The 13,742-nt window shown below is 34.8% G+C and overlaps 2 protein-coding genes across 2 annotated transcripts; one reads left to right on the top strand and one right to left on the bottom strand.

The window, feature by feature from the left end:
• The first annotated feature begins 7,133 nt into the window (after window positions 1-7,133).
• LOC107949874 (E3 ubiquitin ligase PQT3-like) lies at window positions 7,134-8,126 on the top strand. Its single transcript, XM_041111176.1, has one exon. It carries the CDS (start codon window positions 7,134-7,136, stop codon window positions 8,124-8,126), a length of 993 nt encoding a protein of 330 aa, XP_040967110.1.
• Window positions 8,127-8,781: 655 nt separating this feature from the next.
• Window positions 8,782-9,504, bottom strand: LOC121227969 (interactor of constitutive active ROPs 4-like). The gene has a single exon (XM_041110964.1). It carries the CDS (start codon window positions 9,468-9,470, stop codon window positions 9,153-9,155), a length of 318 nt encoding a protein of 105 aa, XP_040966898.1. The 5' UTR covers window positions 9,471-9,504; the 3' UTR covers window positions 8,782-9,152.
• Window positions 9,505-13,742: the final 4,238 nt, after the last annotated feature.

The raw sequence follows: 13,742 nt of genomic DNA on the forward strand, positions 1-13,742 counted from the left end.
AATGCCGATACCGATACTCGGTAGTATTTCACATTTTCCAAGTATATCACATAATTTGACATATTATCAAACAATTATCAAAAGTATAATATTTCATAATAATTATCATATTATTTAAATAACATTAAAACATTTAAAATAATAACTATGTTACCAACATTTACATATGAACTTACCTCGTATGCGAAAATGGCTACTTTTACCATTTCGTCCACAACTTGGTATTTTTCCCATTTTAGCCCGAATTTTAGTTTTCCTTGCTCTATCATTTAAAATATAGTCTAATTAGGACTCACATTATTAAAATTGACCCAAAATCATATTTTGGCAAAATTACAGTTTTGCCCCTAAACTTTTACATATTTAACTTTTGCCCCAAAGCTTGTAAAATAAACTTCAGCCTATTTTCTTATGTTTTATGACATGCTGATCGTTTTTCCCTTCTATAGCAACATCATATTCTCACTCTAACATGTACTTATGACTATTAGGTATTTTTACCGATTAAGCCCTTTTACTCGTTTTCACTTAAAACCGAGTAGCACAAGTTGTCTAACATAATTTAAAACCTCATATTCTATCATAAAACACCAAAATACACAAATTTAACCTATGGGTATTTTTCCAATTATGAACCCTAGGTTGAATTATTGCTAGCATAAGCTAAATCAAGTTACCGGGACTCCAAAAACGTAAAAAAACATTAAAAACGAGGCTAGAACGGACTTACAATCGAGCTTGGAAGCTTGAAAAACCCTAGCCATGGTTTCTCATTTCTATATTCGGCCATGGGGTTGAAGATGGACACATTTGGGTTTTAAAATTTGTCTTTTAATTCATTTTACCCCTAAATGACCAAAATGCCCTTTTTACTATTCTTTAAATTTTTACCCTTCCAAGCCCATTTTTGTCCAGATTTTTTTAGAAATTAGTAAAATTACTCTTTCAAGACCTCTAATTAATAATCTAATTCAATTTTATGCAAAATGCTTCTAGAACACAAGTTTTGCAATTTATTCAATTTAGTCCCTAACTTCAAATTAAGCACTTTATGCATAGAATTTCTTCACGAAATTTTCACACAATCATGCAATCATATCATAGACCTCAAAATAATTATAAAATAATTATTTCTATCTCAGATTTGTGGTCTCGGAACCACCATTCCGACTAGGCCCAAAATCAGGATATTACAGGGTTACAGAGCATTACAGGGTTACAGAGCATTACAGTGCATAATAGAACATTAAAAATTGAAACATAAATCAACATGCATTTCACACATTTATATTTCATAATGTAATCTAAATATAATAAAAATACTTTTACAGTCCTTAAATCGAGCTTGATTGACCCCAAAAATAATTTGGAAACAATCAGGGACTTATTCAAAGCGAATAAAAAATTTCAAGCAAAATATGAAAAATTTTTGAAACAGGAGTCACACGGCCGTGTATCCAGTCGGTGTGACATAGCCCAGGTCATGTGAACATTCGAAGTAGAGAAACATGACCATGTCCTAGCCCATCTATATATTCGAAGTTAGGTTACAACTGTGTCGTAGGTCGTCTGCCAGAACGTGTTCGGGTTTGTTTTAAGAGGCACGGTCATGTCGCAGGCCATGTGAAACCTGCACTTAAGATATAAATGACACACGGCTGTGTGAGGTGACCGTGTGTGGCATACGACCACGTGACAGCTCGTGCCTCTAGCCTTGTACAGCACAAATTGCCCATAAAACAAGCCATTTCAAACATCATTTCTTACCCATCAAACAATACCATCGATAACTACTTTCACATGCTTAAATCACATTAAAAATCACCCAAAACATGTCAAGAACCATTTAACATATACCTAACCAATGTGCCATTTAAAGGCACCACATTTCACATACACGATCTTAGACTCATTCAACATCTTAAAATTCTAGTTTAAACCTATGTCAACCATGCTAAATAGCCATTCCAAGACATGTCATTATACCATATAATACCTACTATCTATGGAGTATGCATAAGGTTCATCCACTCATACTTGTACATATTATTCACATGTCATCTTTTAACATCATTAACCACAACAAGCTTAGCACAACTTAAATAAGCCAAATCACTGAAATAACTTCTTTAACCCTATTACATGCTATTTATAACCATTATCCAAAACAACCAAAACTACCAATATGGCGAATGGATAGTGTGATAATGCTCTGACAAGATTCCAATCGATCGAGCTTTCTCATGATCTACAAACAAAGAAAAAAACTATATAAACAACTAGTGCTTAGTAAGCTTGTATAAAGGAAACTTAAACTTATCAAACATATTAAATTAAACAATAAAGATACTTTCATCATGTCATATGACAAACTTCCTTTCCTATACACACCACCTCATAAGGTTAATAAGTATAACATCACATATAAGTTTCAAGCAAATCATGACATATACGTAACAAGCATTTAGGCTTTATATATCATCCATCACGTATATATCCATTACACATTCTTCTTATTTGAATCCACATAGTTCGTAGATAATAAGTAACTTAGCATCTATGAAACATAACATAAATTAAGAAATGAATTACATGCATATTTCATCCATCACATGATAAATTCTTATCTTTTACATTTCATATGAACATTAGTAACATTTAGTTTTTATACAGGTCTTTCCATTAACCTTTACTTACCAATTGAACGATATAGAATAACATCGGATACTCGGGAACACCTTTCCATATAACCATAACCTTTTCAATAATGCTCATACGAGCTGTGAAATGGGTCTGCTCACACAAGTTGTGGGTCGAGATGTTAGTTACACAATGCTGCTCAGACGAGCTATGGAGAATCCACAACAAATGTAAGACCTCAATCATCGGTAGGACATCCAGGACCAGCACCCAAAACATATAATCCCTAATGAAATGTCGTTTTTATCCTAAGTTTTCAGAGGTTCAAACAGGTCTCTTTCCATATCCTTATCTATGACCTTCATTTTCACATTAGCATTTCAATATTTTTCTATAAAATTCTCATTTTCCATACGTAACTTTAATTCCCTTTTCGATATAATATCTCATATAACCATTCATGAAATTTACATGTTCTTAAATTCAGCACTAACTCACTTTAATCATTAAATTTAATTAACTATGTAATACATAATAATCAATCCAAAATTAACTTACCTTAATTATTCAATAGCAATTAACAATTTTACCATTAATGAATGATTCAACATACAAACTTACCTGAACTCATAACAACTTCTAAGACGCTCAAACCATTCTTCTGCTAATTTTATTTTTCCGCGATTTGTGTCTACTTGAGTTGTTTATTAATCTAGATAAATATTTTCATTCAACCCTATTCCAACATTTGAAATAATCAATTTAACTTATAACCCTTAATAATAAAAATTTATAAAATTGTTTTTAAAATTTACCTTTTATGCAATTTAGTCCTAAGCTCGAAACTTACAATTTCACCATTTTTAACCATCAATTGTGTTAGCCAATTTTTACCCAACCTTCTAAAAGCCCATATTTACAAAAAAAATTATAATATTTTCCTTGAATTATACCATTTTCATAAAGAAGTCCCTAAACCTTAAAATCATAAAAAATTACTTAACAAAATATGTTCATTTAACAACCAAACTCAACAATCTACCATAAAACTTCAAAAACATTCATCCATGACACACTTTATAGCATTTAACATTTTTACAATTTGACCCTCGAGTTAACTAGATTAAACTAGTACGAGCTCAAAAACATAAAAATTATTAAAAACGAGGCAAAAATTACTCAGCATGCATGAAGAATCAAGCTTGGCCGAATGCTTTGGTTTCTTATCCATGGTAATTCGACTATTTACATCACTTGGAGAACATGACATTGTTTTCATCTTTATTTTAACTTAATTTATTAATTAATTACCATTTTGACCTTTTAATAACCTTAAAAATGACAAAACCTTGCTCATCATTGTCCACTATCAATATACATGGTATAATTACCCACTAAATCCTCTAATTTAAAATTTCATAGCCACGTGACTCCTTTAACATATAGAATTTAACTTTTGCATCTTTTACAATTTAGCCATTTTCACTCAATTAATTATTTAAACATTAAAATTTCTTAACCAATTTTTAATATTATTCTAATAATGCTTCATAGATATTTAAAAAAAATAGTTACGAGCTCGATTTATAGAAACAATATCCCGATACCTCATTTTCTAAACCCACTTGACTTAGGGACACACCACTTAAACTTAGTTATTCATTAAAATAACATAATTTACCAAATCAAAATCATATAATAAAAAAGAGGTCCCAAAACCACTGTTTCCGACACCACTGAGAAACGGGCTGATACAGGGAACAATCAAGGACCAATTTGAATCAAATCAGAAAAATATGGAAAAACTTGAAATTTTTGGAAAGATAAGTCACACAACCGTGTGATAAAGCCTAGATTGTGTGGCTTAGAAACATGGTTGTATGGCCAAACCATGTACAATTCGAAGAATGGGTCACATGGACGTGTTGCAACCCATGTACAAATCAAAATAGGGTCATATGGTCATGTCCTAGACCATGTGAGTATTCGAAATGAGGTCACAGAGCCGTGTCACTAGGCCGTGTAACTTTCTGTGACCGTATGGACAAACCTGCACCTAAAATTAAAATCACACACGGTCGCGTGGTGTGACCGTGTGTGGCACATGGTCGTGTGACAGCCCGTGTCCTAGGCCGTGTGCTCTTAAAATTGCTTCCAAAACAAGGCAAAACAACACCAATTCCTTAGGTACCAAGCCAAAACCAAATCATCCATAAACATGCTTTCTAATACATATAATCAAGCCTAGAACATATCAAATCATTCAACCTAAGTGCCTAACCAATATGCCATCATTTGGCACCACAAATCATACACCAAATTAATTCAATTTCAATGCTACAAGTTCACATTCCATCCCACCATATCCTATTTACTTTCAAGAGACATAAACAAAGTGGCCAAAAACACATAGACATAGACATTTTTCAAGCGAAAAACCAAAGTCATATATATACAAGTAGGTTAGAAGTGAGTTCAAACCACATCATAATTTGCAAAATAGCACAAAAGCTCCTAGTATGTGTTGTTCTAACATACCAAAATGATGGACGAATAGTGTGTATGTCCTCTGACAAGGTTCCAACTGTTCGAGCTTTTCGATGATCTACAAGAAAAGTAAAACAACTATGATAAGCAACTAAATCTTAGTAAGCTCATATAAATCTTAAATGTAAACTTACCAAATAGGCTCAATTTATATAATTCATGCATAATTCCATTGGCATGCTCATGGGATTATTCATTTCCTAATTACAAAACCAATCTCACAAGTTAGTGAGTTCAATAATAAAACATAAAATCTATCCATTTCATGAAACATATATTTGGAACATATCCATATACATACAACCCTTTCCATTTCATTCATTAAGATTACATAAAATATCTTGTAATTACAATTATTTGATTAGGCTTTACTTACCTGTTGAGCTAAATGAAACAATGTCGGATACATGGGAACCATGCTCACATAAAGTGTGTCTGAATCTGTAAACATATCTGTAATGCTCACATGAACTGTTGGTAGGGATGTAAAACTACACGATGTTGCTCACACGAGGTGTGGAGAATCTGCAACAAATGCATGACCTCAGCCATCAGTAGGACACCCAAGACCAGCACCTAAAACTGTATAACCCCTAATGGCATGTCATTTGTATCCTAGTATTCACTAGGTTCAAATGGGACACATTACATGTTCAAATTCTTTAACTTCATTATGTTATACCTTGCCAATTATACATCCATGCAACTCATATTTCAAACATAATCATCAATTTGATTAACACTATAATCTAATCCAATTCACTAGTTAACATTTAATAATCAACTAAATTTATATAAAGCACAACATTAATCAACAATCCAACCAAAATAATAATTAACCAACTAAATCAATATCCGAACTTATGGAAACAAAAACAGTTACGAGTGCAAAGCCGACGACTAATAAGTTTATTCGTTCCTTGATCTAGATACTAAGTTTCATTCAATTAAATAAGTCAAATAATTAATTTATACTTATAGGCCCTTTTATTATCAATTTAAAAAATTACCCCAATATTTTACCCTTTCTGCCCCTAAACTCGAAACTTGCAAATTAACCACTTTTAATCACCATTGATGTTAGCTGAATTTCCAAGAAACACTCTACAGCCCATATTTATCATGTTTTTACAAAAACTCCATGAATTTTTACTATTTTAACAATTAAATCCCTATACATTAAAATTACTAAAAATCACTTACCAAAATAATCATATTAAGCTATCAATATCTTGAATCTATCAACTTGGTTCACAAACACTCTTAAATCATTCATGGTAAGTCCCTAAACTTTTAACAATTTTACAAATTAACCCCCAGGCTAGCTAGATTAAGCTAAATCAATATCAAAAACATAAAAATCATTAAAAACGGAATAAAAAATCACTTACATGCATGAACAAGAGTTGATTGAAGCTTTCTAAATTCTCTAACGGTGGATTTAGATATGGGAAATATGAAGGAAGAAGATGATAATTTCAAAAAGGAGAACTAATCTATCATTTTCGTCCAAAACAGAGAACTTTCTTCCAGGGCGATACTTTCAAAAACCCGAAATTCAATGTCTTTTCTTTTCAAATCAGCGTATGATTTCTGATGACCTGAAGCAGCTTTTAAGCAATCTCATATCACTTTCACTTTTTCTTCAGTTTCATGAATCAAATCGGTACCCAAAAGCTTTTTCTTACTTAGCTCAGTCCAGTATAATGGAGTTTTACATTTTTTACCATACAAACCCAACCAAACCTAAAGTAAAAAATTTAATTTAGATAAACCGACCTACTATTATCAGGAAACCAAATGCTAATGGAAGTCTTGTTATCCAAATTCCCTCTTTTTTTCCCTATAAATTGTATAAACCAAATTCAAATTTCATTCTAACGTCTCAAGAAAAAAGAAAACCCCAATTCTCTCCTTTCATCAAACATTACTCCTCTGTTCCATCCATGGCGGTGGTGTATTACAAGTTCAAGAGCTCCAAAGATTCCCACTCCCTTCCCATCGACGGTCCTTTCATTTCACTCTCCGATTTCAAGCACCAAATCTTCGCTTCCAAACGCTACGGTAATGGGAACAATTTCGATTTACTCATCTCCGATGCCAAAACCGATCAACAGTTGGCCAGTGGCTCTTCTTTGATCCTCGAAAACTCTTGCCTTTTGATCCGTCGTGTTCCTCGACCGCCTGGATTACCCATCGTTATTGGTGGAGAAGAAAAACCCAATATCCAAACCAACTCACCATCTGTTGTTGTGAAAGAGGAGCTTGAAGAGCAAGGCTTCGATTTCGATGATTTCGGAATTGATTTTACTTCTATTTCCAACAACTCAATTGCGAAACCAGGAGATACCCATTGTAAAGAAACCAAAATCGACCATGGGTTTAAAATTTCATCAGTTAAAACCTTGGGGAAGTGGCGGCGAATTCCGCCACTGAGTTATGTTTGCCGTCGATGCAATGTGGGTGGACATTATATTCACCATTGCGCTACTAATTGTGACCCTAAATTTGACCGTAAAAGGGCTTCCAACACATCCGATTCAAGTTCTAAAAGCTCTGGGATTTCGTACGCTTCGATTTCAACAACTTCGAGTAGCTGTAAGTCCACGACAGTACCACCCGAACTTCACTGCCCTTTGTGCAAACAAGTAATGGAAGATGCAGCTTTGACGAGGTGCTGTTTCGCTAGCTTCTGTGAAAAATGCGTGAGAGATCGCATTGTTTCAATGGCTACCTGTGTTTGCAGAAGACGAATAGTGGCTGATGATATTCTTCCTAATATGACTCTTAGAGATACTATCAACAGATTTCTGGATAATCAATCTGGAACTGAAACTTCCGCCACGAAGAGGAAGCTCGTTAACGCAGAGAATGAAGATGAGGAACAAAGGAAGAAGATGAAGAAGACAGAGCAGAGACCGGTAATTAAGGCAGGATAAATGAAGAACAGCAGCAAGAGCAAGACAAGTTGATAGATGTAAAAATGTGTAGGTTGTACGTAAAAGTAAAACTATTCATGCAATTGTAAAGAGTATATGTATTGCATTTTTCTTTTTGAATATAAGCAAATATTGGATTTATTTTTCTACTGTTACTTTTATCCTCTTTCCAAATCTAATTAATATGTTAAATATTTATCATGTTACTTTAAATTATACAATGGTAGCCTCGTATAACCATGATAAAAATAATTACAATTTCATAAATATTTTAATCACTACTTGAATCAATATATGGATGTTTGACAAAAACTTTAATCAATATTTTATTTTTATTTTTTTTTATATTTCAATATTCAACCAAGTGGCCCTTGTTTAAAAAAATTTTAATTTTTATTGTTTTAACTATTAATTAAAGACAAAATTTTTAATCTCCATTCATATAATATTCATATAATTTCCGAAAGTAAATGCATCAAATAATAATAGCATCTTATTTTGCTAGTATATAGTTAATATTCATATAGGTAGTGCTCCACTTCACTCCACTTCAACTTACAATTTATTTTAGTTCGATCCATTAAATCTTATGATTTTTTTCTATAAAATGGAAAAATCGATGCTATGGGCCCTATTGGTAAGTTGATAAAAGATAGCAAAAAAGAGGGATATAATTTCCATGAGTTGAAAAGGCTAAATCAAACCAATAATACTATTGGAACCAATTTTGTTGTCATCAATTTCTTTTCATTTTTGTTCAGCCCTAGACCCTAGTTTTCTACACGGGGTTTCAAGGAATGGGCAACCCTTGCTTTTTACACAAGGCTTAAAGAAATGGCCGCATTACATATGAACCCATACCTAATCATATAAATAACACTACACCATATTAATGATTTAAACATAACACTGTAGAACCATACTACCTACTAAGGATCGGACGGCCAACAATTCAAACATTTGACCTCAGCTATTATACATGAACAGCTAAAAATACCATTCCCTGAATATCACAGAGACTCACTTTCATTTCTGACCTTTCTTTTTCCACAAGTCTCCAAACATTTTGATCCCGGAGCCCTTTCGTTTTTCAGTTCGGAAACCATCACCATCATCATCATCCAAGCCAAGTGATCCAACATAACCTGTGTGCATACCACTGAAATGAATTTTATCCATAGAGCTACATCTGTTGGAGAGCCTCCCATTCGTTTCCTCACCTCCACAAAGAATAGCTGTAGCAGCATCTGCTGCTTTTCTCCATTGTTCTGTTTGTACCCTTAGCTTCTTCATCTCTTCTTCCAATGCTTCCTTTCGCCCTTCTACAGATCGGAGTTTTTCCATCAATTGAGCTGCCAATTTTTTACTTGCTTCTAGCTCTTGTTTAACTAGTCTCAAACTGTTGTGCGGAAGCGTGTGAAAGAGTAAAATTATTGTACTAAAAATCACACTAAGTTCAATTCCCAGGAAAGAGAGGTGGATCGCAAGGATCGCTTAAGTACCAGGTCTTTCCTAGCCAGAATATCCCTCAATCGTAATTTAATAGCACAATAAATCACTACAATCACACACACAATTCATGCAGAATAATACAATAAAGAACACAAGAATTTAACGAGGTTCAGCAAATTTTGCCTACGTCCTCGGGTACTACCAAATATATTTCACTCCAAAATACAAGTGAGAATTTACAAAGAGAGAGAGAGAAAACAATGCCTTAAGTAGAGAATGGCAAGTTTTAGATACAGAATGAGAGATGGTTATGCCTATTTATAGTTGAGGTTCAGGGATCAACTTGCAAAGTCACTTTACAATTAGGGACCATATATTGCAAATATCTCAGATTTTATTATGCCAATATCTCGATACCCATATCTTTGACTTTCCAATATTTGATACCCATATCTTTGACTTTCCAATATTTGATGCCCATATCTTTGACTTTCTATTATTTGATACCCATATCTTTGATTTTCCATAAATATGGATAATTCCCAATAATCTCCACCTTGAAGATTTGATTCGAGTAATCTTATCTTCACACAATTCTCTCTGCCTTTGTCAACAACACTTGATAGTGCCTTCTTCAACTGTTAAACATGCAGAATATTGATCAAGTTCAAACAATGTTCGAACTTAATTGTTGTTACCACCTTGGTCATCATATCTGCGGGATTATCTGCAGTCTTAATCTTCTGAAGGTGAATTTTCCCCTCATCAATAATTTCCCGCACAAAGTGGAAACGTACATCGATATGCTTTGTACGTGCATGATAGACTTGATTCTTTGCTAAATGAATAGCACTTTGACTATCACAATACACATTAATATGCTCCTGGACCAATCCCAAGGTTTTAACCATACCTTGTAACCAAATAGCTTCCTTTACAGCCTCTGTTACAGCCATGTATTCAGCTTCTGTGGTTGACAACGCAACTGTAGACTGCAGTGTAGACTTCCAACTTATTGGTCCTCCAGCAAGAGTAAACACATAACCAGTGGTTGATCTTCGTTTGTCCAAATCACCGGCATAATCAGAATCAACGTACCCAACAACACCTTTACCAAGTGTAGTATCCTGCTTGAACAGTAATCCAATATCCATGGTCTTATGAATATACCGTAGAATCCATTTCACAGCTTGCCAATGTCATTTTCCAGGATTATGCATATACTTGCTCACTATACTAACTGCCTGTGAAATGTCGGGTCTTGTACACACCATTGCATACATCAAGCTACCCACTGCATTAGAATACGGAACTTGCAACATGTATTCTCGTTCCGTATTCGTCGAAGGAGATAGTTGTGCAGAAAGCTTGAAATGAGAAGCCAACGGGGTACTTACAGGTTTTGTCTGCTCGTTCATGCCAAACTGCTGTAGTACCTTTTTCAAATACTGCTTCTGAGACAAGCTAACTCTATCATGAGCTCTATCTCTCCATATTTCCATGCCGAGAATCTTTTTAGCTTCTCCTAGATCTTTCATCTCAAACTCGAGATTGAGTTGAGTCTTCAATCTTTCAATCTCAACTTTGCTCTTAGATGCTATTAGCATATCATCAACATATAAGAGCAAGTATATGAAAGTTCCTTATTGTAGCTTCTGAAAATACACGCAATGATCAAATTTACTTCTTGTGTACCTTTGCCCTTTCATGAACTGATCAAATCGCTTGTACCACTGCCTCGGAGATTGCTTCAATCCATAAAGTGACTTTGTCAGTTTGCAAACCCAATTTTCTTTTCCAGCAACCTTGAATCCATCTGGCTGAGTCATATAGATTTCCTCTTCCAAATCACCGTGTAAAAACGCGGTCTTCACATCAAGCTGAACTAGTTCAAGATCATATTGCGCAACCAAGGCTAGCAAAATCCGAATAGACGAATGCTTCACAACTGGAGAAAACACTTCATTGTAGTCTATTCCTTCTTTCTGAGCGTAACCCTTTGCTACTAATCTAGCCTTGTATCGAATTTCATTTTTATCAGGAAATCCTTCCTTCTTTGCATATACCCATTTGCATCCAATTGCCTTCTTTCCCTTGGGTAGTGTCACCAACTTCCAGGTCTTATTTTTATGAAGAGACTGCATTTCTTCATTCATTTCTTGCTTCCACTTTACCCCATCAGGGTTATTTATTACTTCTGTGTAAGTAGAAGAAACATCATCATCTGTAATTGGAAGTGCATAGGCCACTATATCATCAAAGCGAGCAGGCTTACGAATCTCTCTTCTTGGCCTTCTATATGCAATTGAATCTTGTTGCTGTAGAGATTCTTGGGTAGGAACCTCTTCATCATTTGTCCCTTCAATATTAGCTGGATCATCGTTAACCTTTTCAAGCTCCACCTGCTGCAAAGTACTACTGGTTTTGTCATCCTTTTGTGAATCCTTCTACTTCAACATGGTTGATTCATCAAAAGTCACATCTCTACTGAAAACAATCTTCCTTGTATCAGGACACCAGAGACGATATCCTTTTACTCCATCAGTTATACCTAAGAATAATGCTTTCTTTGCTCTTGGGTCTAACTTAGATTCTTTTACATGATAATATGCAATGGAACCAAATACATGCAAAGAATCATAATCAGTAGCAGATTTACCAGTCCACATCTCCATAGGAGTTTTTCCATTTATTGCAGCTAATGGCAAACGGTTAATTAGATGGCACGCATATGTAACTGCCTCAACCCAAAATTCTTTGCCCAATCCAGCATTGGACAACATACATTGAACTTTCTCCAGTATAGTTCGATTCATTCGTTCTGCCACCCCATTTTGCTGTGGTGTATCCCGAACAGTGAAGTGTCGCACAATGCCCTCATCTTGGCATACTTGTAGAAATGGATCATTTTTGTACTCAGTACCATTATCTGATCGAAGTCGTTTGACCTTTCGACCAGTCTGAGTCTCCACCATCTTCTTCCATTTCAGAAATGCATCCAAGACTTCACTTTTTCTTTTCATTAGATACACCCATACTTTTCTTGAATAATCATCAACAAAAGTAACAAAATAGTGCATACCTCCCAAAGAAGCTACTTTGGTAGGTCCCCACACATCACTGTGAACGTAGTCTAGAATTCCTTTCGTATTGTGAATTGCTGGACCAAATTTTACCCGCTTCTGCTTGCCCAGAACACAATGTTCACAGAATTCCATTTTGCAAGAATTTGCACCTTTCAATAAGCCTTGCTTCACCAATGTCTGCAAAGCTTTTTCACCAGCATGTCCCAATCGCATATGCCATAATCTGGTAGCCTCTGAATCTACATCTTTTGTAGAAACTGTTGATGTTGATCCAATAACTGTACTTCCATTTAAAAAATACAAGTTATTTCTTCTTGTGCCTTTCATCACCGTCAGTTGCCCAGCTACTACTTTTAGTAATCCATCTCTCAAAGTGATTGTGAGCCCTTTAGATTCTAGGGCACCTAATGAGATGAGATTTTTCTTCAGGCTAGGTACGTAGCGAACATCTGTCAAGACTTGGATTGAGCTGTCGTGATTCTTCAATTAGACTGTACCCACTCTCATTGTCTTACAAGCACTATCATTTCCCATAAGAACAATTCCACCTTCTAGCTCTTTAAGACTAGAAAACCAGTCCTTATTAGGACACATATGGTAAGTACATCCTGAATCTAAAATCCACTCATCCGTTTGACATGCCATTGCCATGCCAACCAAGCTAAAGTCTGACTCCTCATCATGCTCCGCTACACATGCATTAGAAATAGCCTTGCCCTTTTGTAGCTTAGGACAATTCTTTTTCCAATGCCCTTTTTCACGGCAAAAGGCACATTCATCTTTGGCGGGTCTCCCTTTGGACTTTCCCCTTCTACCAGATTTGCTGCTGTGTGAACGACCTCTTACTGTTAAGACTTCTGCGGTTGTATCTCTGTGATCTCTTTTATCTTTCTTTCGAGTCTCAGATCTATACAACGAACTACAGACTGCATCAAATGTGATCGTGTCCTTCCCATGAAGCAATGTGGTGGTAAGATGATCATATTCATCAGGAAGGGAATTCAATAACAATAATGCCTTGTCTTCATCTTCAAATTTCTCATCCAAATTTAGCAAGTCTGCTAAAATTTTATTGAAT

The sequence above is a fragment of the Gossypium hirsutum genome, chromosome A04 (genome assembly GCF_007990345.1).
Source record: "Gossypium hirsutum isolate 1008001.06 chromosome A04, Gossypium_hirsutum_v2.1, whole genome shotgun sequence".
Taxonomy (NCBI): domain Eukaryota; kingdom Viridiplantae; phylum Streptophyta; class Magnoliopsida; order Malvales; family Malvaceae; genus Gossypium; species Gossypium hirsutum.